Source organism: Mustelus asterias, chromosome 15 (genome assembly GCF_964213995.1).
Source record: "Mustelus asterias chromosome 15, sMusAst1.hap1.1, whole genome shotgun sequence".
Taxonomy (NCBI): domain Eukaryota; kingdom Metazoa; phylum Chordata; class Chondrichthyes; order Carcharhiniformes; family Triakidae; genus Mustelus; species Mustelus asterias.
Genome location: NC_135815.1, coordinates 75812715 through 75839363, shown reverse-complemented (window position 1 = coordinate 75839363; position 26649 = coordinate 75812715). Strand labels below are relative to the sequence as shown.

Genomic DNA, 26649 nt, shown 5'->3' with positions numbered 1-26649 from the left:
ATATAAACATAGAACAGGCTTTAAATACTTGTGATTCATCAATTATGCAAGGCTATTCAAATTAAGTGTTTTTTGTGCTTTCATGTCTCAAACATTGTAGACACTTTCATAAGGCATAAGGTGAAAATCAAAGTACACTTCACCTTATCCATGACATTAGGGAGCCAAGAGCGCAGGTATTTTAAGATAGAAAATCAAATGTTACCTTAAAAATATCAGAAGAATCACCCCTATCATTCACACATAGCTCAATTACATTGCAGAAACGTGGACAGATGGACTGTCTTGTTCCTGTGTATGGGGCCCATAAACGTAGAAATAAAGGAAAAAAGATGTAAAATAAACTAACCTATAGTATTTACTATTTAAAATCATTGCCTTGCTCAACCATTAAGTGAATTGCAATTAAAAGACTAATTGAATCTTTGGATCAATACATAATCTAATGCACAAAATGCTTATAAACGGACACTTCTAAACTTTCTATTCTAATGTGTGTAGTTGCACATCTATAAATAAGGTTTTCAAAAAATATATAATGAAGAAACAGCCCATAAGAGAATGGTAGTTTATCGATGACAGATAATATCTTCCTCATTCTTTAAGAGAATAAGGATGATCGGTTAAATATGCACAATCCAAGATCATATTAAGAGATAAATTGGTGCCAAAAAGAGGATAGGGTTACAATAAAGATACGGTTTGACCTATACCAACCCATCATTGAACATTATTGAAGGGAATCAGCCTCTGGGTAGGTATTCAGAATTAGGACCTGAATTTGGCAGCTGATGGCAATTAAGTCTACTCTGCAGCACCTGACAGTGGTGAGATCATAATCAAGCAGGTGACGAGGCTAGCCCATTGTATTTCAGGTGTGTTGACACCTGCAACGGTGGCTTGCCCAGGCTGGGGTCGAATCAATGATCAGGGTAGCCAATAAGGTTAAACTAAAGCTTTGCCCTGATACTAATTTTCAAAGCCATCTCGACCTTTTGGCTAAGATGAAGCATCAGATCAAGCCTAGGATGGGGTGCAATGGTCTCACTTTGTCAACTTGGATCTTGTTTATCCCTCACGTGGGGACCATGAATTGGATTCAATTTGAATTTGGCTTTTTTGGATGGAATAACATTTTTTTAAAAACATCCAGAATATCAAAACGATGACTTGTCAGAAAATGCCCTGCAAAGATTCTTCAATGAGTTCTAAATGAAGCTAGACCTCTATTGCATGGGAATTTTGGGACATGAGACAAAAGCTACAATACACATCAGGTGCAAGAGCACAAGCTCATATCCAGGGCTTGCATTGCAGAAAAGCAAGCAGCTGCTGATACATATCTAATATAGGGAAAAATGTTCAATTGGGTATTATTTGGGTCCATAGCATCTTCAACAAAATGGAGTATTGAGGCCACAGAAACACCTATCTCCCCTTACAATCGAATCCCCGATAACTATTGCATTCTCACACTCCTCTGCAGCAGAGCCAACTGTGGTGCAACAAATTTGGCTGTGGCTGCTTTCCCCGAGAGATCATTCCCCTCAATAGTATCCAAAGTGGTATATGTGTTTTTCAGGGGCATGGCACTGCCTGCCTCCCCTTTTTGCTCTGCCTGGTGGTCACCCATTCCCTTCCTGCCTGGGGAATCTTTTAGTAAATGTTACTCATACCTGTTTAAGAAAGGGTCTGACAATGGTGGGGATGGAGCGGGAAGTTCCCTAAAGTTAAGTACTAGGACCACTGCTGTTTTTGAAATATGATGTGGAGATGCTGGCGTTGAACTGGGGTGGGCAGAGTAAGAAGTCTCACAACACCAAGTTAAAGTCCAACAGATTTATTTGGAATCACAAGCTTTTGGAGCTGCTCCAAAAGCTCATGATTCCAAATAAACCTGTTGGACTTTAATCTGCTGTTGTGAGACTTCTTACTGTTTTTGAAATACATCAATGATTTGGACAGTATAGGGCATAATACTGAAATTTGCAGATGACCAAATCTGAAAGTGTAGTAAACAGCGAGGAAAATAGTAACAGACTTCAACAAGACAAGAACATGGACAGGCTTGTGAAATGGGTGGTCACATGCCACATAAAATTCATCACAGAAGAACAAGGTTTAGGTAGGAATAATAGGTTTAGTAGGAAGTATGGGGAGAGACAATACATGCTAAATAGTACAATTTTAAAGGGAATGCAAAGAGAGAGAGACCTGGTGTTGCTTGTGCACAAACCTTTGAAGGTGAAAGGCAAGCTTAGCAAAGCTGTTTATAAGGTTTATGGGAATCCGGGCTTTATAAATATAGGTTTAGAATACAAAACATATGCTAAAACATATATAAAGCGCTAGTTCCACCGAGTATTGTGTCCAATTCTGGACACCTCACTTTAGGAAGAATGTGAAAGCTTTGGAGAGGGTACAGAAGACATTTCCTAGGATGGCTGCAGGGACAACAAATTAAAGCTATATGGAGAGGCTGGGGTTTTTCTCCTTACAGCAGAGAAGGCTCTGGAGATTCGATACAGGTGTTTACAAATCGCAAAAGGTTTTGATAAAGTAGCAAAGAGAAACTGTTTCCAATGGCTGAAGGATTGATAACCAGAGTCCAGATTTAAGGTGACTGACGAAAGAACAAGAGGCAATTTCTCTCTATGCAGCAAGTGGTTAGGATTTTGGATACACTAACTGACAGGGTGCTGGATACAAATTCATTGGTGCCCTAAAAAGGGAGCTGGGTAAATACTTGGAGGAAAATAAGTCTCAGGACTATGAGAAAATAGCAGGGGAATGGGACTAGATTGCTCTTCAAAGGAGCCAATATTTGATGGCCTGAAAGACTTCCTTCTGTGCTGTACTAGTCAACGATTTTATAAAAGCAAGCACAGATAAAGGTAAATGGTAATTGACTAACTTGATTTCGTTACTTCCTCAAATAACTCAGAGAGTTGTTAAGAGTTATGCAGTTGATGTTGTGCATATAGATTTTCAAAGGACATTTGATAAAGTACCACATGATAAACTTGCTCGCAAAACTGCGACTAAAGACTGCACAGCTGCAAAATTGGTTAAGGGATATAGAATGAAGGCAGGCGGTCAGCGGTTGTTGGTCAGGTTGGGGAGAGATATAAAGTATTGTACCCTCAGCATTAGAACCACTGCATTTTTTGACACACAGTAATGATCTGGATTTGGTTACACGTAGCATAATTTCAAAAGGTGGAATTTTATGAAAAAGTGCTGAACGAGCGGGAAAATGGGAACGTTTCAAGCTTGTTTTTTGGGCGAGTTAAAAAAAGCAATCTTATGGCACTTTGTCAAAAAAAAGTGCCATAAAGTAATTCATTTTGATAGGATGAATGAGGAGAAGCAAACATAAAACAATTTTGAACGTGGAGCAGGAACAGGGAGACCTAAGGGGATTAGAGACAAATATTTTTGAAGGTGCAGGACAAGTTGTTAATTCATATGGCAACTCTAGCTTTAAGTAATAAGGAGATTCCGGCATTGGATTGGGGTGGGCACAACACCAGGTTAAAGTCCAACAGGTTTATTTGGAATCACGAGCTTTCAGAGCACTGCTCCTTCACCAGGTGAGTGACTCACTTGAAGGAGCAGCGCTCCAAAAGCTCATGATTCCAAATAAACCTGTTGGATTTTAACCTGTTGTGAGACTTCTTACTTTAGTCATAAGGCCATTGAATAGAAAAATAAGTTATGCAAATTTTTTCAATAATATTGGCCAGGACCCAAATGGATTGCAGTCAATTTTGCAGCTTCAATGCTTTTGAAAGGGTGCAGAGATGATTTAGTAGAACACACATGCCTGGCACAGATCACGCCAATCCATGCAGGCCTAAAAAGCGGTTTTGCACCCAGTGCCAAACGATTTGCGATTGTCCCGGCCCTTTCTAATGGCACAAACTGGATCTCAGTGTGAGGCTGATAGGCATGAAATTAACTGGATCTCTATCACATTAGCAAAATCAATATGCAATCTTCGCCCCTCCTGGAATGCTCCCACCTCTCAAATGGAAGGTCACGCCAGTGCGGATCACTACTGGTCTCCACTGGCGGAGAGACCTGGTATGTTGGCCATGCCAGGGGGCTCGGAGACCATGGTAGTCTCTGGGTGGCCGAGAGCATGGCAAGGTGGTTCCCATTGGGCCGTGTCCACCTGCCAGTGCCCACCTGGCACTCCAGCAGTGGCGAATAAGCATCCCAGCAGTGGTCACCAGGCAGCATGGCAGAGGCAGTTGGGGGCCCCAGCTGTGTGCTAAGGGCATCGCCAAAGGGGTGGGGCCTAGGGGCCATTTGGGGAGGGTCATGTCGGGAGTCATGATGGGGGACCCATCGAGAAGGCCCCAATGCTGGCGACTCCTGTAGGGATGAGGTGGGTGAATATGCCACCTATGGGGAGGTGTCCCAATATCCACAGTTGGGGCGGGGGCAGGGGCGGGGCAAAAAGATGCCTGATGCTCTGAAGCCAGGCTCGCCGGCATGTTTAGTCTCACCACCCCCCAGTACCAGCGTGTAACTCACCACTCTCCAAAAAAAGTAAATGAGTGTGGGAGGATTGCAGCGCGGAGCGCGCCGAGAAACTGGCGCGGATCGCTCTTGTTTTCTTACCATTATGACGTTTAGTCGTTTTTTGGAAGAATTCTGCCCTGGCTTTGTCCTCCTTAGATCAGAGAAATTGAATGATTTGATCGAGATGTTCAAAATCCAGAAAGCTTTTGATAGAATGAATAAGGAAAAACCATTTCCAGTGGCACAGAGTTGGGAACCAGAGGATTCAGATTTAGGGTAGAATTTTAAGAATGATGAGCAATCAGTGCCTAACGTGCAGCTGCCGACTCTCACACTCTGACTGCCATTTCACACACAACTGAACATTGATTGATGGTGTACAGAATTTCTGTCCGCCCTTGAGTGTTGTCGGGGTGACTGGCTGGGGGATGCTGGTGGAGGGGGGGGCTTTAAAGTGACGCACCCATCCTTTACTTCCCACCCAAGATGGGGAAAAGGTGGAAATGTCAGTTTCCCACCCTCCCCACACCCAATTCCACCAGCCTAAAAATTAAGTGGCCATTTAAAGGCCTTAATAAGTAAATGGGTGGGTTTCCCACCTCAGGCCCTGTCTGCCCAAGCGTGAAATTGCATCTGGGTTTGGACAGGTGGGTTTCTGGGGAGAATCTCATCCATTCAATTTAACGCTCCCCACCCTCACCTCAGGATTCACCTTGCAGGGAGCATAAAATTATGCCCTTAAAGTAATTGGTCATCAGAAGCTACATTAGGGAAAAACTATTCTATGCAGTAAGTTAAGATGATCTGGAATGCACAGTCTGAATTTGCTCTCAGCAGTGAAGGAATAGTTTTAATCTCAAATACAGTTCTTCAAGAATTTATTTGGGAAATCAGAAATTATACTTACTCAACACCACCCCCCCCCCCTCCGAACCCGGGAGGATGTTGAGTCGGCATCTAGCCCGATAATGAAGTGTTTATTAGAATATTCATTGGGTTCCTGGCTGCTCTGGGCAGGAACCTGATAGGTTTTGGCGGGACGGGTCGGGAGCATTGCGCCGGACAGTAAATCCGTCTTAGACCTGATGCACAATTCAACGTGCTGTCAGGATTCCCACCAGGGGCTCACGACCCCAGTGAATCCCAGCTGTGGAGATCAATTCAAACTTTGAATACAGTTTTGGTGCCTACACACGGTCGGAGAAATGGAAGTTCTGAAGGCTGACAAAATTACAACCAAATAATTATCGATATGCAAGGATGTGGGGCTAATTTTGTTCAGAAAAATGTAGGATTAGAGGAGAAATCATTGAGCTTTTCAAAACAAAGTGATTAGATTTTGTCCCATTGGGTATATTATTTAAAATGGCAGGATTAGGGAACATGCATACAATATCTTCAGACAAATTGTTAAGTTAGGCATTAGAAAATATTTCTTCTTTGTATATGCGTGCATGCAATTTTTTTTGTACAAAAAAGGAACAGGCTTGTGTAGCAGGTAATCTAAAAAAACAGAGTAAATAAGAGAACATGGAGCATAAAATAAGTAAATAGAATGAAAGTAATATAAAATAAAATAAGGCATAGATTCTTGTTAGGCAAGGGAATCAAAGGGTAGAAGTGAATGTGGAATTTGAAACATAAACAGATCAACCATGATCTTATTGAACGGAGGAGCAGGCTCAAGGAGCCTAAAGGCTCATTCTATTCCTATTTTGTATGTTTCTGTATGTATAAAAATAATCCCAGATCAGAGCCGAAAATGGACAATACAGGAAAGCACAAGGCTCTGCAGATCATCTGCTGCTCCCAAAAGCTCATGCACCTCAGTAACCCACAGCATTAAATGTTGTGTCATTCCCTGAAATGCTTCTATGCTACCTGCCTTTGCAGACAGTCTGCTGTACACAGGACATGATGAACATATGAGGTAATTAAATCTAAACTGTCAGTGGATTTTTCTTCCAAATTTCAGTCTGTGTTTCTGACTAGCTTCAACATGTACAATTTATCTATTAACTTAAAATTATTCAATTCTCTGATCATTGCCTGTGAGCTTTATTGTCTCATGTACACAGCATTCCCGATGTGGTTATATAGCCTGGTACACACTACTACTTCCGAGGTTTGTATACAATCCATCTGACTGTGAATCATATAATATGATTTCATTGGGTTGGTCAACAATGTCCAAGATCCCTATCCTGTGTTATGTCCTGAAGCCTCCAGACATCAAAACTGCAATTCTCATTTTTTCTTTTTCTTTCCTGGTCCCATAACCATTATCCCAGTCAGAGGACATGAAGGAATACATGTATATGTATCAACACCAACCTGGCTACTATGTAAAATTATTATTTTTGATCTTTAAAATGAACAAAGCTTTATCATGACCAACCATACTCATACCAGAGAAATGTCTAACCTTCAGAAAACCAGCAGGAACTTCATTATCTTTAAAGAGGTGCTAATGCCCTTGTGACTCCTGACAATTAAATTCCAAAGAAATACACCAACACTTCCATCTCAAAGACAGAGCTCTGAGCAACAGAGATGGTATGTCTGCCAGGGGCAAAAGGGTCCCTGATTCCTCTATTAAACACCTCAAGATTCCAGGCCTAGGCAAATATATCCTTTGTCCAACAACCAGGAGAAGAAATAAGATAAAAGCAAATTACTGCAGATGCTGGAATCTGAAACCAGAAGAGAAAATGCAAGAAAATCTAAGCAGGTTTGGCAGCATCTGTAAGGATAGAAAAGAGCTGACGTTGAGTCCAGATGACCCTTTGTCAAAGTTGGGAAGAAATAACAGTTGTGTCACATGACCTCCCTCAAACTGAGAGAATCTGTAATATTGCCAGGTGGAATTGAACCCAAGCAGTATGTCATTTTACCATTGAACAGTTAGCTGGAGAAAGAGCTCAGTCCAGGAAAATTGCCTGGCCCTCATCTACACTGTGAACCACTGGAACATTGGAACTTCTGTATTTGTGCCTTCAAGACTAATTCAACTCGACACGCCTTCGCCCATCGTGGAAGTCCTAGTTTCTGGAAAGACTGTTCACCTTGCCACAGTCAGCCTGCTACCTTCTGAAGGAAATGCTATTGGGCTGTTGATTATGGATTCTGGACTCATATAAAACTAACTCTTATTTTTATCGTGGTCTTTCCCTGAATCCCTTCTTTCCCCTTATCCCTCTTTTATTGTTTGAGTGCAAAAGGGGCAGACATTTCATGCATTTTGTGTGCATGTAAGATAGAACAAATCTTCATAATTCATCTTATCTTGAGTTTGCTGTGGGAATGATTTGGAACACTCCAAACTAAAGGCACAGTGACTAGCACCGGGGACCTGGGTTCAATTCCAGCCTTGGGTGACTGTGTGAAGTTTGCACATATTGCCCGTATCTGCGTGGGTTTCCTCCAGGTAGTCCGATTTCCTCCCACAGTCCAAAAGATGTATGGTTAGGTTGATTGGCCATGCCAAATTGCCCCTTAGTGTCAGGGGAATTAGAAGGGTAAATACGTGGGGTTGCAGGAATAGCGCTTTGCTGGGATCATGGTTGGTGCAGGCTCAATGGGATAAATAGCCTCCTTCTGCACTGTAGGGAGTCCATGAAATTCAATGAAGGATTCAGGAAAATACACCATCGCTCAAAGGAGGCAAATCAGAAATCAAAAACACCATTCTGTTTATGGATGGGCAGAGACAGGAGAAATCATGGCTGTTCAAATTAATCCCCCTCCTGTTCGCAACACTGTACATGTGCCCATAGTAGGTGCCATTTGTTACTCATAACCCCATCTCCTCATTCTATTCAGATGCCTTTGCACATGTATGGCCTCTTCATTATTTGACTCCCCACCACACTATGAGTTTATAGAGTCAGAGTTTTACTGCACAGAAAGAGGTCCAAATGGCCCACTGGGTCTGCGTCAACCATCAAGTAACCTATCTATTCTCATCCCATTTTCCAGCACTTGGTCCATAGTCTTGTGTGCTACGGCATTTCAAGTGCCCATCTATGTTATGGAAATTAGATAGCTTTGTTTCAGTCTCTGCTGCAAACCTTGGAACACTGAGATCAGCAATAGCCTTTGTGCAGATTCCTAAAACATGTTGCTGATGAACCTTTGCCTTTTCTCACAGAGGAATTGGAACCAAAATACCTTGAAGTAATTTATGATCTCTTCCTAATCTTCATTAGGACACATTTGAAAATCATTTTTCAGTAATGAGTCTAACTGTACCATTATTGCCTACAGATTGTCAGTTACCTTATATTTTTGGTAGGATTCTAATAAATATGGAAGTTTTGTTGATCATCACAAACACATTACAACCAAAGGTCTTCCAGACCAACATAAATAGCTTCAAAGACAATTTCTTAATATGAATGGCAAAACATTTTTAGCTGAACCATATACTTACATCAGGATATTCTTTAACAGGTACATAAAGCTTCTCTTGTAACTGTACAATAGGCCCCACACCATCTGGTAACTCTGCACTTTTCTTCTCTGTACTGCCATTTAACGTGTCGTTGTACATATCTTTCCGCACTCTGCTGATCTCTGTAGAACAAAGGAGAAGGCAAAGATATAAACTGAGAGGTGGATACTCAACAAGACCTTGGAGTTCTCATGCATCAGTTATTGAAAGTAAGCATACAGGTACAGCAGACAGTAATAGCGGCAAATGGTATTTTGGCCTTCATAGCGAAAGGATTTGAGTATAGGGATAGGGATGTTTTGCTGCAATTGTATAGGGCATTGGTGAGGCCACATCTGGAGTATTGTGTGCAGTTTTGGTGTCCTTATCTGAGGAAGGATGTCCTTGCTAGAAAGGGGTACAGCGCAGGTTTAACCAGGCTGATTCCTGGGATGGCAGGTCTGTCATATGAGCAGAGACTAAGTCGATTAGGATCATGTTCATTGGAGTTTAGAAGAGTGAGAGGGGATCTCATAGAAACTTATAAAATTCTAACAGGGTTAGACAGGGTAGATTGAGAAAGAATGTTCCCAATGGTGGGGGAGTCCAGAACTAGGGGTCATAGTTTGAGGATAAGAGGTAAACCTTTTAGAACTGAGGTGAGGACACATTTCTTTACCCAGAGGGTGGTAAGTGTGTGGAATTCACTAACACAGAATGTAGTTGAGACCAAAAATTGTCTGATTTCAAGAAGAAATTAGATATAGCTCTTTGGGCTAAAGGGAGGAAGGGGGGGATCAGGATATTGAATTCGATGATCAGCCATGATCAAAATGAATGGCGGAGCAGGCTCAAAGGGCTGAATGGCCCACTCCTCCTTCTCGTTTCTATGTTTCTAAAACGTACAAAACTTAACAGAAAAAACTTGAGGGAGTGGGGATTTTCTGCCCCTGTTTACGGAGGGGTGGGAACAGCAGAGGGACAGATAATCGAGCAGGAGACCCAAAATGGCTTCTACACCAGCAGGATTTCCCTACTCGATTGTTACCGCCCCCTGCCAATGGTAAGTTGGGATCCCTATTTTCATTTACTTAAAATATGCATATCAGACCCCCCACATTAGATTGTTTATTCACCTTGGCATAAGGGCACACCAAGGTGAATCACGATAGGTTTGCCATGAGTACACCTGTCGAACAGAATCCGCCAAAGGTACAAATCTGAGTACAGCCCTAAAGGAGAGAGGGTCATGCCTTGGCAGTGCCGTGGGATTTCATATTAGGGGTGCTGAAATATAGAAACATAGAAACCCTACAGTACAGAAAGAGGCCATTCGGCCCATTGAGTCTACACCAACTACAATCCCACCCAGGCCCTACCCCCATACCCCTACATATTTTACCCGCTAATCCCTCTAATCTACGCATCCCAGGACACTAAGGGGCAATTTTGGCACGGCCAATCAACCTAACCCGCACATCTTTGGACTGTGGGAGGAAACCGGAGCACCCGGAGGAAACCCACGCTGACACAAGGAGAATGTGCAAACTCCACACAGACAGTGACCCAAGCCAGGAATCAAACCCAGGTCCCTGGAGCTGTGAAACAGCAGTGCTAACCACTGAGCTACCGTGCCGCTACCGTGCCGCCCACGCCTGTGCTACCGTACCGTGCCGCCTGAAGTGTTCCGTTATTGTTTTTATAAATTGGGACACCCTTTAAAACTGGTGTCCTGGTCTTTTAAAAGCCTAAATTGCTGGCAAACGGGGTTCATTCAGAGCCTGTCCCACCAGCATGAAGGGGCCCGCCCCTTCACTTTCCCCCCTCCCCCCAAAGTGTCAAAAAATATGGCAGGAAAACTTGGCATCGCAGCAAGCAGGCCACACTCTGCTCTTCCTGCAAGAGTTGACACTTTGAAAAAAAATCAAAATCTTCTGCCCATAACCTCTCAAGTTGTAAAAAAAAGGAACTTCAAAACATACATGTATATTTTCAGAAAGGTCCCACAGTGGCTTATTTCCTGACATATGATGAATTGTGATGAGTTAAAAAAAAAACAAGTCAATTGAAATCAATTAAAATTATTGAAGAAATATTGCACATGCTAAAATAGTGCTTCAACTTTGTTTCTGAAACTTGGCCATGAAAACAAGCTCCCAGCTTTCCTGCTGCTAATGGACCAATGTGTGGTGCTATGAGTTGTGGTTCATAACAGAATATCACCATTCCTACCGAACTTCAGCAAGTTACCATCTGAATTACCATCTTATCAAAAGAAACTCAAAAGAACGTGTTAGGTAAAACGTCCAAATAACCTTATCTGATGTAAATAAAGCTTTCATTTTGCCAAGTTTAGAAGTCTTGCATTTATACAACCTCAACTCTCATGAACATCTCAAAGCACTTCACCTACTTTGAAGCATCAGACACTGAAGTACCCCATTCAGTAAGTACTCCCACCTCAACATAAATTCAATGTGTGCTCATTTTTTCTCCCGAAAGCCAGTTTCTTAACCATTTACCACAATTTACTCAGAATCCCCATAGCTTTGAATTTAATGGCCTTTCATATAAAACTTTGTAAAATGTATTTTGGACTTCTAATTGCACCAAAATATAGGGCTTTCCATAATCCATTTTGGATGCCCCTACCTTAAAGAAGTCAAAGATGATGGTCCCTTTCTGAGCCAATGTTCGGAATTTTTTACTGTTATTATTACACAGACAATTTTGAAATGTATGACTAATAGTTTCACATATAATGCAAGGCAGATTAATGAGTTTGTAGTTGTCTGTGTATGTTTTATAACATGGGCACCTCCCCAGTTTCCAGCAACTCTCTCAATACCTCACAAATCTCCTCCTCAGTCTCTTTCAGCATTCAGAGAAATACCAGCTATCCCTGGTGATTTATTTATTTTGTTCTAATCAAAGTCATTAATTTTATTTTGGTTAGCTCTGGGGACAGCACGTTGTTCTTGTCTTCTCTTGTGAATACTTGAAGGAAGTAATCATTTAGAATATTAAGTACCAGCATGGCCAATGCACCTAACCAGCACATCTTTCGGACTGTGGAGGAAACAGGAGCACCCAGAGAAAACCCACTCAGACATGGGGAGAACATGCAGACTCCACACAGACAGTGGTCCAAGCTGGGAATCGAACCTGGGTCCCTGGGGCTGTGAGGCCAGGGACCCAGGTTCGATTCCCAGCTTGGGTCACTGTCTGTGTGGAGTCTGCATGTTCTCCCCATGTCTGTGTGGGTTTTCTCTGGGTGCTCCTGTTTCCTCCACTGTCCGAAAGATGTGCTGGTTAAGTGCATTGGCTATGCTAAAACTCTCCCTCAGTGTGCCCAAACAGGTGCCGGAGCGTGGCGACTAGGGGATTTTCACAGTAACTCCATTGCTGTGTTAATGTAAGCCTACTTGTGACTAATAAATAAATAAACATCCTGTGCTTATCTTTAGTTTCAACTGCAATAGCTGATCAGTGTTCAGCACATTACCTGAGATAAAGCCAAAATGCATAAATTTTGTGCTCAATTCTCAGTAACACAATTTCCCCTATTTTATATAAATACATTGTAAGAGGTCTCACAACACCAGGTTGAAGTTCAACAGGTTTATTTGGAATCACGAGCTTTCAGAGCACTGCTCCTTCATCAGGTGAGTGGACTATTAATATATGAAAGATTAAGCAGTCAAATCATGAAATACAAGTTGTTTTTGGAAAGCAGGTAATGTTACATATTATTTGCACTATTACTACAAATCAATTGCACTGATAAATTTTGTCCCAAGCTTTAGTATCGTGCTATCCAAGATGATTATAGAACATAGAAAGCCACAGCACAAACAGGCCCTTCGGCCCACAAGTTGCGCTGATCATATCCCTACCTCTAGGCCTATCTATAGCCCTCAATCCCATTAAATCCCATGTACTCATCCAGAAGTCTCTTAAAAGACCCCAACGAGTTTGCCTCCACCACCACCGACGTCAGCCGATTCCACTCACCCACCACCCTCTGAGTGAAAAACTTACCCCTGGCATCTCCTCTGTACCTAGATTATCTGCTAGCCCTGTCAAAAAACATTGTTATTCTACCTAGAAACGTAAAGCAAAGAGCTGTATGTTGAAGCATATACAAATCACTTCCTCTACTTTGTAACTCACCACACCAAGTGAATCACATACTGAAAAAAATGACTAGTTTGTAAACCTTTTAAGACTTAATTTTTGGACTTTTAAACAAATCTTATGAATTATCGCGCTGTAAATAAACAAACAACTTAGAGACCAGACAACTGAGAATAGCAGTTTTTCCCTGAACCGTTTAGCTGCTTACTGTGGTAATTTCCAAGATCAGTATAAGCAAATTTTATTATAATTCCATATGTATAATTCCATAATGCAAAGGGGTCAAATTGGGACTCCTCTGCTGAGCATCACATCCTTAACATTCGGACAACATTGGCATACTTTAAATTTCAAACTTTTAAACACACGCCGGCTAATTAAGCGAGGTGGGATTTATTTGGTAAAAGTGTCAGCAACACTGGATAATCTTCCTGACTTTTAAATCCCTCTTGCACCCACACTGCAAGGCTCATTTCTCCAAGTTACACTAATTCTAACAGGATTGACCATTCCAAACATCTAGAGCAGTGATGGGCAACCTAGGTTAGCGATTGGCCGCATGAGTGGCCCTCCTTCATCTCAGTGGGCCACCGCAAGATTGAAATCGGACATGTTCACTAACCTTGAATCCATGAATAAGAGTAGATAACACACTGAATGAGTTATAAAAATGCTTAATCTTTCATATATTAATAGAACTATCATCAATTTCAAACAGTAAAACCAAGAGAGATATTTAGAGAGTTCATGGCTCTCAATGTTGTGTGTGATTAACATGCTCCTCGCTTCACTTGCTCTTGCTTTTACAATTATATTACTTCAGTTATACCCATTAAAAAAGCTACACAGATGAAAACCAGCAGAATGTGGCAAATCTGTGCATGGGCAACAGTCGACAAAATGTCCTGTGGGTTGCACTCAGAACCGAGATGGGCTGCATGTGGCCCCCTGGCCATCACTGATCCAGAGAAAGGGATGGAAGGGGATGACATAATGTCACCTGCCATTATTCTGCCCCAAGAGTGACAGAGATTGGAACCACAGACTGCTGTTTGAGAATCAAATCCATGGTAATGAAACTCATTGTCCAACAATCAAGGGGTTCCTCCTCTGTCAAGCAGGAACTAAACTGCAGACTCCAGACTATTTGCCCTTCCTGCTGGTCACTGCATTCTAACCTACACCAACATAACTGTGTCAGCCATTGCGGAGACACTAGTCTGGAGCGTGAGATCAGTATCCATGAACTTATCAGAAAACAGTGGGAACTTCATCAATGAAAGATTAAGCATTTTTTATAACTCATTCAGTGTGTTATCTACTCTTATTCATGGATTCAAGGTTAGTGAACATGTCCGATTTCAATCTTGCGGTGGCCCACTGAGATGAAAAAGGGCCACTCATGCGGCCTATCGCATGTGGGAACTTGTGTATGGAGTCAGTAGAGATAGACGAGGTGATGAATGAATACTTTTCTTCAGTGTTCACCAAGGAGAGGGGCCATGTTTTTGAGGAAGAGAAGGTGTTACAGGCTAATAGGCTGGAGGAAATAGATGTTCGGAGGGAGGATGTCCTGGCAGTTTTGAATAAACTGAAGGTCGATAAGTCCCCTGGGCCTGATGAAATGTATCCTAGGATTCTTTGGGAGGCAAGGGATGAGATTGCAGAGCCTTTGGCTTTGATCTTTGGGTCCTCGCTGTCCACGGGGATAGTGCCAGAGGACTGGAGAATGGCGAATGTTGTTCCTCTGTTTAAGAAAGGGAATAGAAATGACCCTGGTAATTATAGACCGGTTGGTCTTACTTCGGTGGTTGGTAAATTGATGGAAAAGGTCCTTAGAGATGGGATTTACGACCATTTAGAAAGATGCGGATTAATCCGGGATAGTCAGCATGGATTCGTGAAGGGCAAGTCGTGCCTCACAAATTTGATTGAATTTTTTGAGGAGGTAACTAAGTGTGTTGATGAAGGTAGGGCAGTTGATGTCATATACATGGATTTTAGTAAGGCGTTTGATAAGGTCCCCCATGGTCGGCTTAGGATGAAAGTGAGGAGGTGTGGGATAGAGGGAAAGTTGGCCGATTGGATAGGTAACTGGCTGTCTGATCGAAGACAGAGGGTGGTGGTCGATGGAAAATTTTCGGATTGGAGGCAGGTTGCTAGCGGAGTGCCGCAGGGATCAGTGCTTGGTCCTCTGCTCTTTGTGATTTTTATTAATGACTTAGAGGAGGGGGCTGAAGGGTGGATCAGTAAATTTGCTGATGACACCAAGATTGGTGGAGTAGTGGATGAGGTGGAGGGCTGTTGTAGGCTGCAAAGAGACATAGATAGGATGCAAAGCTGGGCTGAAAAATGCCAAATGGAGTTTAACCCTGATAAATGTGAGGTGATTCATTTTGGTAGGACTAATTTAAATGTGGATTACAGGGTCAAAGGTAGGGTTCTGAAGACTGTGGAGGAACAGAGAGATCTTGGGGTTCATATCCACAGATCTCTAAAGGTTGCCACTCAAGTGGATAGAGCTGTGAAGAAGGCCTATAGTGTGTTAGCTTTTCTTAACAGGGGGTTGGAGTTTAAGAGCTGTGGGGTTATGCTGCAACTGTACAGGACCTTGGTGAGACCACATTTGGAGTATTGTGTGCAGTTCTGGTCACCTCACTATAGGAAGGATGTGGAAGCGCTGGAAAGAGTGCAGAGGAGATTTATCAGGATGCTGCCTGGTTTGGAGGGTAGGTCTTATGAGGAAAGGTTGCGGGAGATAGGACTGTTCTCTCTGGAGCGGAGGAGGCTGAGGGGAGACTTAATAGAGGTTTATAAAATGATGAAGGGGATAGATAGAGTGAACGTTCAAAGACTATTTTCTCGGGTGGATGGAGCTATTACAAGGGGGCATAACTATAGGGTTCGTGGTGGGAGATACAGGAAGGATATCAGAGGTAGGTTCTTTACGCAGAGAGTGATTGGGGTGTGGAATGGACTGCCTGCAGTGATAGTGGAGTCAGACACTTTAGGAACATTTAAGCGGTTATTGGATAGGCACATGGAGCACACCAGGATGATAGGGAGTGGGATAGCTTGATCTTGGTTTCAGATAAAGCTCGGCACAACATCGTGGGCCGAAGGGCCTGTTCTGTGCTGTACTGTTCTATGTTCTAAAACAGAATCATAAACCTAGATCTGACAGTTACAGATGAAAGGCTTTTAACATTTACTGTTTTTATATTCACAGATGCTGTCTGACCTGCTGCGTTTCTTCTAGCATTTTTTTTAAATCTTGAATTTACTAATTTGCTAGTCTGAAACTAAAATAAGGGAATCAGAATCATTTTAAATGCGAGGAGCGCCCTCACAGATGCCCATCCTCAGAATTCAAGCTAAACCAGCACCTCTGTATAAACAGCAAATCAGCTAAAAGGTGGGGAAGCAAAAATTAGGGCTTTTGTGAATGGCCAACCCAGAGAGAAAATCAATAACGGACCTGAACACTTCAACATTTTCCAGAGAAAGTCTGCAGGCTAGAATGTGAGCCTGCACACGAGTTATGCCAACACTCTTCCGCAGGGTGCATTATGGTTTGGTTGGTACAGAGAGGTTGGGCATCAAAGATGATCAAGGTGCAGCTGAATGAGTCAGCTTCTTGAACAGAAGACAAGCATGTGAAGGGAACAGGCTCTCTTGTCAACTCGAAGCTTTTAAGACTGGAGATCATCAGACCTATGAAATAGGAGCTTATGGGTAATAAGGTAATAAGAAGTAGGCCATTCAGCCCCTCAAGCCTTTTTCACCATTTATTTGGTCTACCTTCTTTTAAAAGGAAATTAACTTGAAGCTAAATTAATGAATGTTAATTCTAAGCTAAGTTAAACAATGCAAACTCAGCTTAAGGGCCTCATCGCATCCTGGTGAGTGGGGAGGCTACATCAATTCAGCAACGCACCAAGTAAACTGTGATAATCATGTCTGTGGCCTGGTAGGGGTGTCCATTCGAGTTGGGCAGCCCATGTTCAAATGGAGAGAATCACAGAATCCCTATAGAAGGAGACCATTTGGCCCATCAAGCCTGCACCGACAACAATCCCACCCTACCCCCAAAACCTCTCACATTTATCCAACTAATTCCCATGTCACTAAGGGCCAATTTAGCATGGCCAATCAACCTAACCTGCACATGTTTGGAGTGTGGGAGGAAACCGGAGCACCCAGAAGAAACCCGCGCATACATGGCGAGAATGTGCGAGCTCCACACAGACAGTGACCCAAGCTGGGAATTGAACCTTCGTCCCTAATGCTGTGATGCAGCAGTGCTAATCATGTGCCACCGTGAGACCCCTCAGAGGCACTGGCCACCCACAGGTGAAGGTTCCCGTTTTTTCTAAATGCTGACCACCTGGTGCCTCCTAACTGGCGTCAGTGAACCTGCCTTGCCTACCTTCACTTTAGGCTTCAGTCACAATCAGCAGCCTAGGCCCCCTGCAGTGCCAGCAACTGCCAGTGCTCTCACTGGTTCAGCCAATATTGGGCAGCTACTGACTTCCGTTTGGCTAGTTGCTCTGAGAGGCAGCAAATGCCCCCTGAAGATGATCAGCACTCTGACTCCGACCATCTAAGTGCCAAAATGGGGAAGGGGAGGAAGGAAACGGGGGAGGGAGGGAAGCAGAATTACCAAGTTGGGGTTGCTATCAGCTTTCCAGCAGCTTGACGAACCTACTGCCATGAGCATTAAATACCACCCAGCAATCCAGCATGGGGGACAATGCTTTTTAAAAGCCTCACCAATACTTAGACTGCACACAGGTGCAGTCACACTGCATCAATCAGCTCACATATGAGGGGCTGAAAAAAGCAATACATAAGGTTATTCAGAATGTCAGTAGAATTTTTATCTGTGGTGTTAAATGAAACAATGCAAACCCGATTTTAGCTAAAAATAAACAACTTGCATTTGCACAGCATATTTAATCTAATATAGCATCCCAAGGCACTTCACATGTGTTATTCAACAAAGGATGACAGAGACAGTAGGCCAGATGACCAAAGGTTCATCAAAGCAGTATTATAAAGCTGAAAAGAGGGGTGGAGAGATCTGGGGAGGAAATTCCAGAGTTTATGGTCTTGGCTTTGAAGGCACGGCTATAAATGGTGGAGCAATTAAAGTTGGGAATGCTCAAGTGGCCACAACTGGGAAGGTGTAATTGCCTGCATGTAAGGTTGAAGATCAATGATCACAGAGATAGCAGGAGCGAGACTATAGAGAGATTTGAAAACAACAATTAGAATTTCAAAATCATGCCATTGCTTAACTGGGAGCCAACGTAAGTCAGCCACTACAGGGGAGATGGGTCAGCGGGACTTGGTGCAAGTTAGGACATAAGTAGCAAAGTTTTCAATGGCCACACATTTGTGGAGGATGGAACTAAGGAAGTCAGCCAGGACTGCATCATGATATTCAAGTATAGAAGTAACGCAATGTATGGATAAGCATTTCACAGTTGCAGATAAACAGCAATAATGGTAGTCAGCTCTGACGAAGGGTCATCTAGACTCAAAACGTTGGCTCTATTCTCTCCCCACAGATGCTTTCAGACCTGCTGAGATTTTCCAGCATTTTCTGTTTTTGTTTCAGATTCTAGCATCAGCAATGGTAGTGTCAGGCAATGCTAAATCAGAAATAGTGATCCTAGTGATGGTGCAGCAGGATAATGTGATAGGAAACTAATTTTGGAGTCAAACATAACAGCAAGGTTGCAAATAATCTGGTTCAGCCTTAGTTGGAATCATTGACAAGGGAATTAAATTTGTGACAGGAAACAAAGACAATGGCTTCTGCTTTTCCAATATTTCAATGAAGCACATTTCAGTTCATTCAGTTCCAGGATGTCAGACAAGCAATCAGACCGTTTAAGAGTCAATGGATGGATCAAGAGAGGTGGAGGTGGTGTAGAGCTGGGTATCATCAGCTTACAAATGGAAACAAATTAAATGGGCAAACAACTCTGACTGTTCTAGTCCTGTTTTTCCAATACTATTCTATTCTTTTTCACTCTTTTTTTCAAGCTTTACTTTTTTCTCTCATCTTTCTAAAATGTTTTACTTTCTTTTCTGTTCTTTCATCTGGTTTCCATCTACCATCTTGGAAATGGGGACATTGTTTTAAATATGGTTTTCAGAGGCTGACATTTAGCCTACTGAAAACACTGACCTGCAAGATCAGTGGGGAGACCAGTGGCAATCCTGGGGGCAGGAAGGGCATTTATTTAGGTGGGGTGGCGGCGAACCTGAATCCCACCACATTCCCACCAAAATTAAGTGCTGGGTGGAAAAGCACATGATCCATATTCCCATCCCATTGACATTAGAGGCTCTTCAGTGACCAATTAGTGACTATTTAATGGCCTCATCCCACCACTGCTGGAATTAACGCAGCTGTAAGCAGGCCTGTTTTCCATGCAGCGTGCACACAGGTGAACCTGTGCAGGCAACTTGTTACCTCAAGGGGGTGGTGAGGTCCCTCATTCAGGGAAATCAGTGCCTGATTGAGGAACTGCACATTGGGAAGTGGAGGTAGATGGCAGAAAGACCTTTCCTGCCCTTGCTTCAGACACTGCATCCTCCCCACCGTGCCACCTCCCCACTCCTCTGCCACCCCACTCTCCCTGAGACCGCTACACCTCTGCCACCCCATAAAAACTTCCCACATTTCTCACATGTAGCTTCAGACCTGCATGACCCTAGGACTCCAGGAGTTGTCCTTCCAGCAGCAAGCACAGCCTCCTCAGTGGTGCTGCTCTGCAAGGTGACCTATGGCTCACTAGGTGGGCCTTCTGTCTCCGTGAACTTTATTCCAGGGTGAGGCCAGCCAGTGATCTCACCACTGCCTGATCAGTGTGTTTTTCAGTGAGGCTTCCCGAAAAGAGGCAGTGTGGGTCATCCGGCAGGGGAGACCCCCAACAACAACATTCTGCCCAGGATATATGTGCTAACTCCCTGTAAGTGCAACTCAGCTCATCTCTCTCCTCAACCTTTTACCCATGGCTCTGCAAATCATTTCTCTTCAGGTAATCATACAATTTCCTTTTGAAAGCCATGATTGAATCCATGTCCCCCACAGTCTGAGACAGTACATTTGGGATCTAAACCTTTCACAGTGTAAAGAGATATTTCCCTCATGTGAAATCATAATCTGTCAGAAAACAGTTGCATAAGAGATATCCGTTCACGCGACTACCTGTGGCTTATTTCACAAGCGCTGAGTAACTCTGCTTCGAAACTGGATCAGCCAGATTTTGGGAAGGGCAAATTGAATATATACAGCTGTAACTCTACAGTAGGCTTGGGGAAAGGTTTTTTTTAAATTTCTGAATCAATAACTTAATGTTGCACATTGTTGCAATGGAATTGCTATATTGATTTGACTGCCAACCACCTAGTACTAAGACCTGGAATCCCTTCAGATTTTTTGTGACATTATACTCTGCTGGATATATTTTTCATGAAAAAGTGTTGACAAGGCTAGGACTTTTATGTTCTGTAAGTTGGCCATCGAGTACATTGCATGAAATTCAATGCCAAGCACTGCGTGTTAATAGTTGGTGTTCAGTTTAGGACGAAGATATTTATATTGGAGCAAGAGTGAGTTACAAAAGTCTGTCCTGCAGGTGGAATAAATTCTGTGCATCTTATGAAAATATTTGAGATGCTTTCCTTAAAAACTGTTACTTTATTTTTTTCCCCCTTTTGCTTATGTGCATCACGAAGCTGTATGACTGCATTTGCTCTGAAGTTAACAGTTGGGAACTGTTTAAACTACACCCCCCCGCCCCCCCCCCCCCCAGTGAATTTAGTTTCTCCCGTGTGGAAGCACCTAGCTTCTGCAGAGTAGGTAGTCCCCACTATATGCACCTACATCCTGACACACCATAATACAAAATCGTATTAAAAATGTGAATTATGTTTTAATTGTCTTTTAACTTCCAGGTGCCTTTAGGACAATAGGGACTGAAGTCAAATTTAGTCATTTGACTTCTGCCTTTCACATTGGATACATGCAAAGATATCAGTTTATGCTATTGTAAGTATACAATGTAATTACGAGTGCACACGATTCCACCCAAAGGGCTGAATGACCTCCTTCTGTGTTGTAACCATGCTGCAAGTATATGACTCTAAATATTAAGTGTGTGTCATTGTTTTCCTACTATGCTGTGTTTATGATTTGTTCCTACATTTATATTATACTTGCTCAGATTTTAGGTCATCACAGTTGTTGCATTTGCTTGGTCTGTTTTAGTACACAGAATATATTGTGTTGCATCAGTCTCTTACCATTATAGGTTTTACTGGTTTTACAGAATTAGATACAAGCTTTTCATATTAAGAATCCAAAGTGTTCACATTATAAAGCAGACAAACCTATAGTGGTTTTAATCACAGGATTATTTTCAAAATCCAGAAAAGCACTCAACTTCAAGATATTTGCTGTATTAACCTTCACCTTACAGCTCAATCTCCTTACAATCAATTTGTGGAACTGGCTGTCAATGTGCATTCATACACTGTCATTTCACCTTTACAGCCAGAGGCCAAATCTACTGGGTGGGATGAATGTCTTGCTCATTTATGAAATTAGTTGGTACAGTCTCGAACAATTTGGTGTGTATAAGTATGCACAATGCACCACTCCAAACCATAAATTGACAAGTCACTCAGAAGATAAATGACTTGACTTACTTTTCTTGTCATATGTATTGGGATAAATGAAAAATATTGTTTCTTGCACAATACAGACAAAACATACCATTCATAGAGTACATAGGAGAGAAGGAAAGGGTACAGAATATAGTATTGCAGTTACAGATAGGGTGTAGGGAAAGATCAGCTTAATATATGGTAAGTCCATTCAAAAGTCTGATGGCAACAGGGAAGAAGCTGTTCTTCAGTCAGTTGATACGTGTTCTCAGACTTTTGTATCTTTTTCCTGACGGAAGGAGGTGGAAGAGAGCATTTCCGAGGTGCTTGGGGTCCTTGAATGTGTTGGCTGCTTTTCCGAGCCAGTGGCAGGTGTAGACAGAGTCAATGGATGGGAGGCCAGTTTGCTTATTGGACTGGGCTACATTCACAACCCTTTGTAGCTTCTTGTGGTCTTGGTCAGAACAGGAGTCATACCAAGCTGCTATATATCTGGAAAGGATGCTTCCTATGGTGCATCCATAAAAATTGGTGGAAGTTGTAGCAGACATGCCGAATTTTCTTAGCCTCCTGAGAAGGTAGAAGCATTGGTGGGCTTTCTTAACTATACCGTCGGTGTGGAGGGACCAGGACAGGTTATTGGTGATCTGAACACTTAGAAACCTGAAGCTCCCGACCATTTCCACTTCATCACCGTTGATGTAGACAGGGGAATGTCCTCCACCATGTTTCCTGAGGTTGATGACTATCTTCTTTGTCCTACTGACTTGAAGGGAGAAATTGTCATCAGACCATTTCACCTAGTTCTCTGCCTCTTTCCTGCACTTCACCTCCTCATTGTTTAGAGATGGAGTGCACCACTAGGGTGGTATCATCAGCAAACCTGAAAATCGAGTTGGAGGGGAATTTGGCCACACAGTCATAAGTGTATGAGGGGTATAGTAAGGGGCTGAGGACACAGCCTTGTGAGGCACCGGTGTTGAGGATAATCATGGGGGTGGTGTTGTTACCTATCCTTACTGATTGCAGTCTGTAGCTTAGGAAGTCAAGGATCCAGGCTCAGAGGGAGGAACTGAGTCCGAGACCTTGGAGTTTGGAGATGAAACAAGAACAGAAAATGCTGGAAAATCTCAGCAGGTCTGACAGCATCTGTGGAGAGAGAATAGAGCCAACGTTTTGAGTCTGGATGACCCTTCATCCACAGAGGGTTTGGATTTAAATCTCAGTTATTTGTTTGGATTATAGTAGGGCAAACCCAGGAAGTGTGGGTTGCAGCAGGAGCTGAATGAATGTAAAGGGTTAAACAGCCTGACTATAATATTCACACAGACACAACAAATTACCATATCCCAAACAGCACTGATACAGTCACACCCTAGGTGAGATAAGATCATAAAACCATAAGACATAGGAACAGAATTAGGCCACTCGGCCCATTGAGTCTGCTCTGCCATTCAATCATGGATAATATTTTTCTCATCCTCATTCTCCTGCCTTTCCTCCATAACCCTTATCAATCAAGAACCTATCTATCTCTGTCTTAAAGACACTCAAATGACCCGGCCTCCACAGCCTTCTGCAGCAAAGAGTTCAAGAAATTCCTCCTCATCTCTGTGTTAAAGGATCGTCCCTTTAGTCTGAGGTTGTGTCCTCTGGTTTCAGTTTTTCCTACTAATGAAAACATCCTCTCCACGTCCACTCTATCCAGGCCTCGCAGTATCCTGTAAGTTTCAAGAAGATCATCCTTCTAAACGCCAACGAGTACAGACCCAGGGTCCTCAACCGTTCCTCATACGACAAGCTCTTCATTCCAGGGATCATTCTTGTGAACCTTCTCCGGACCCTTTCCAAGGCCAGCACATCCTTCCTTAGATATGGGGCCCAAAACTGCTCACAATGCTCCAAATGGGGTCTGACCAGAACTTTAAACAGCCTTAGAAGTACATCCCTGCTCTTATATTCCAACCCTCTCAACATGAATGCTAACATTGCATTTGCCTTCCTAACTGCCGACTGAACCTGCACATTAACCTTAAGAGAATCTTGAACAAGGACTCCCAAGTCCCTTTGCGCTTCTAAGCATTTCCCCATTTAGAAAATAGTCTATGTCTCCATTCCTCCTTCCAAAGTGCATAACCTCACTTTTCCACATTGTATTCCATCTGCCACTTTTTTGTCCACTCTCCGAGCTTGTCCAAGTCCTTCTGCAGCCCCCCTGCTTCCTCAATACTACCTGTCCCTCTACATATCTTTGTATCATCTGCAAACTTAGCAACAGTGCCTTCAGTTCCTTCCTCCAAATCATTAATATATATTGTGAAAAGTTGTGGTCCCAGAGCCGACCCCTGAGGCACACCACTAGTTACCGGCTGCCATCTTGAAAAAGACCCCTCAATCCCCACTCTCTGCCTTCTGCCAGTCAGCCAATCCTCTATCCATGCCAGGATCTTACCCTTAACATCATGGGCACTTAACTTATTTAACACTCTCCTATGCGGTACCTTGTCAAAGTCCTTCTGGAAATCTAAATAAATCATGTCCACTGGTTCTCCTTTATCTAACTTCTTTGTTACCTCCTCAAAGAACTCTAACAGATTTGTCAGACATGACCTCCCCTTGACGAAGCCATGCTGACTCAGTCCTATTTTATCATGCACTTCCAAGTACTCTGCGATCTCATTGTTAATAATGGACTCTAAAATCTTGCCAATGACCGAAGTCAGGCTAACCGGCCTATAATTTCCCATCTGCTGCTTCCCTCCCTTCTTAAACAGCCGTGTTACATTAGCTACTTTCCAGTCCTCTGGTATCCTCCCTGCCTCCAGTGATTCCTGAAAGATCACCACCAATGCCTCCACAATTTCCTCAGTTATCTCTTTTAGAACCCTGGAGTCCATCCAGTCCAACGGATTTATCCAACTTCAGACCTTTCAGTTTCCCCAAAACCTTCTCCTTAATGATGGCCACTACGCTCACCTGTGCCCCCTGATTCTCCTGGAGCTCTGGCATCCCACTGGAAACTGATGCAAAATAACTATCCAGTTCCTCTGCCATTTCTTTGTTTCCTATTATTATTTCTCCAGCCTCATTTTCCAGTGGTCCAATGTCTATTTTTGCCTCTCTCTTACCTTTAATATAATATATTGGAAAAAACTCTTCCTATCTTTTTATATCACTAGCTAGCTAACACTCATATTTCATCTTCTCCCCCCCCTTATTGCTTTTTTAATTGTCCTCTGCTCGCTTTTCAAGGCTTCCCAATCCTCTGGCTTCCCACTAATCCTCGCCACGTTTATGCTTTTTCTTTTGCTTTTATGCTGTGCTTGACTTCCCTCATCAGCCATGGATGCCTCGTCCTCCCCATAGCACGTTTCCTCCTCCTTGGGATGAATTTCTGTTGTGCCTCCCGAATAACTCTCAAAAACTCCTGCCATTGCTGTTCCACTGTCTTCCCTGCTTGGCTCCCTTTCCAATCAACTCTGGCCAGCTCCTCCCTCATGTCTTTGTAGTTACCTTTATTTAATTGTAATACCGTTACATCTGATTCCAGCTTCTCACTCTCAAATTGCAGGGTAAATTCTATCATGTCGTGGTCACTGCTCCCTAAGGGTTCCTTCACCTTAAGTTCCCTAATCAAGTCTGCTTCATTACACATAACCAAATCCAGAATTGCCTCTTCCTAGTAGGCTGTCACAAGCTTCCCCAGAAAACCATCTTAGACATTCCACAAATTCCTTTTCTTGGGATCCACCACCGATCTGATTTTCCCAGTCCACCTGCATATTGAAGTCCCCCATGATTATTGTAATATTGCCTTTTTTATCTCCTGATTTATTTTCTGCTCCCTTATCCTGACTACTGCTCGGGTCCTGTACATAACTCCCATCAGGGTCTTTTTACCTTTGTGATTCCTCAACTCCACCCACAGAGATTCTATGCCTTCTGATCCTATATCACTTCTTGCTATCGATTTAACTTCATTCCTTACTAACAATGCAAACCCGCCCCCTTTGACCATCTGCCTGTCCTTTTGATAGGATCTTTCCAGGTTGCAACAACAATAAGAGAATTAATATCTTATCAAGACTCCACAATGTCTAGAGGAGCCACTGTGCCTCTGGAAAACTAATGAAGTACAGCAAGAAGTCTCACAACACCAGGTTAAAGTCCAACAGGTTTATTTGGTAGCAAATACCATAAGCTTTCGGAGCGCTGCCCCTTCGTCAGATGGAGTGGATATCTGTTCTCCAACAGTGCACAGAGACACAGAAATCAAGTTACAGAATACTAATTAGAATGCAAACCTCTACAGCCAGCCAGGTCTTAAAGGTACAGATAATGTGGGTGGAGGGAACATTAAACACAGGTTAAAGAGATGTGTATTGTATTGGATATAGTATTCTGTAACTTGATTTCTGTGTCTCTGTGCACTGTTGGAGAACAGATATCCACTCCATCTGACGAAGGGGCAGCGCTCCGAAAGCTTATGGTATTTGCTACCAAATAAACCTGTTGGACTTTAACCTGGTGTTGTGAGACTTCTTACTGTGCTTACCCCAGTCCAACGCTGACATCTCCACATCAAAACTAATCAAGTAACAGGGAGATTGTGACAATTAACACACCATTGAAATCAGCTTGACAAACACAACGCTTTGATATTGTAAATAGGTAGACAGGATATGTCCAGAAAACAATTAAAATTAAAATACACAGGTCAATGGATCAGCATAGTGTGATGAAAACAGAACTTAACAAATTTAAAGTAACAATCTGATGACCTAATCAAAATGTAGCACTTTGTAACGCAAAAAGAATACGCAAGAACCTATGATTAGCAGAGTAGCTCAGAAGCAAGCTGGAAT

General features: G+C 42.8%; 1 protein-coding gene across 8 annotated transcripts in view; it reads right to left on the bottom strand.

Moving 5' to 3' along the window:
• Positions 1 to 26649, bottom strand: part of qkib (QKI, KH domain containing, RNA binding b) — a 568349-nt gene that overhangs the window by 377464 nt on the left and 164236 nt on the right. For all 8 annotated transcript variants that reach the window (XR_013499671.1, XR_013499672.1, XM_078230145.1 and 5 more), the window contains exon 2: positions 8963 to 9105. Coding sequence is in view for 6 of the 8 variants with exons in the window: in XM_078230145.1 (XP_078086271.1) it covers positions 8963 to 9105 (143 nt within the window). In the remaining 2 variants the exon portion in view is untranslated. The remainder of the gene's footprint in view (positions 1 to 8962; positions 9106 to 26649) is intronic.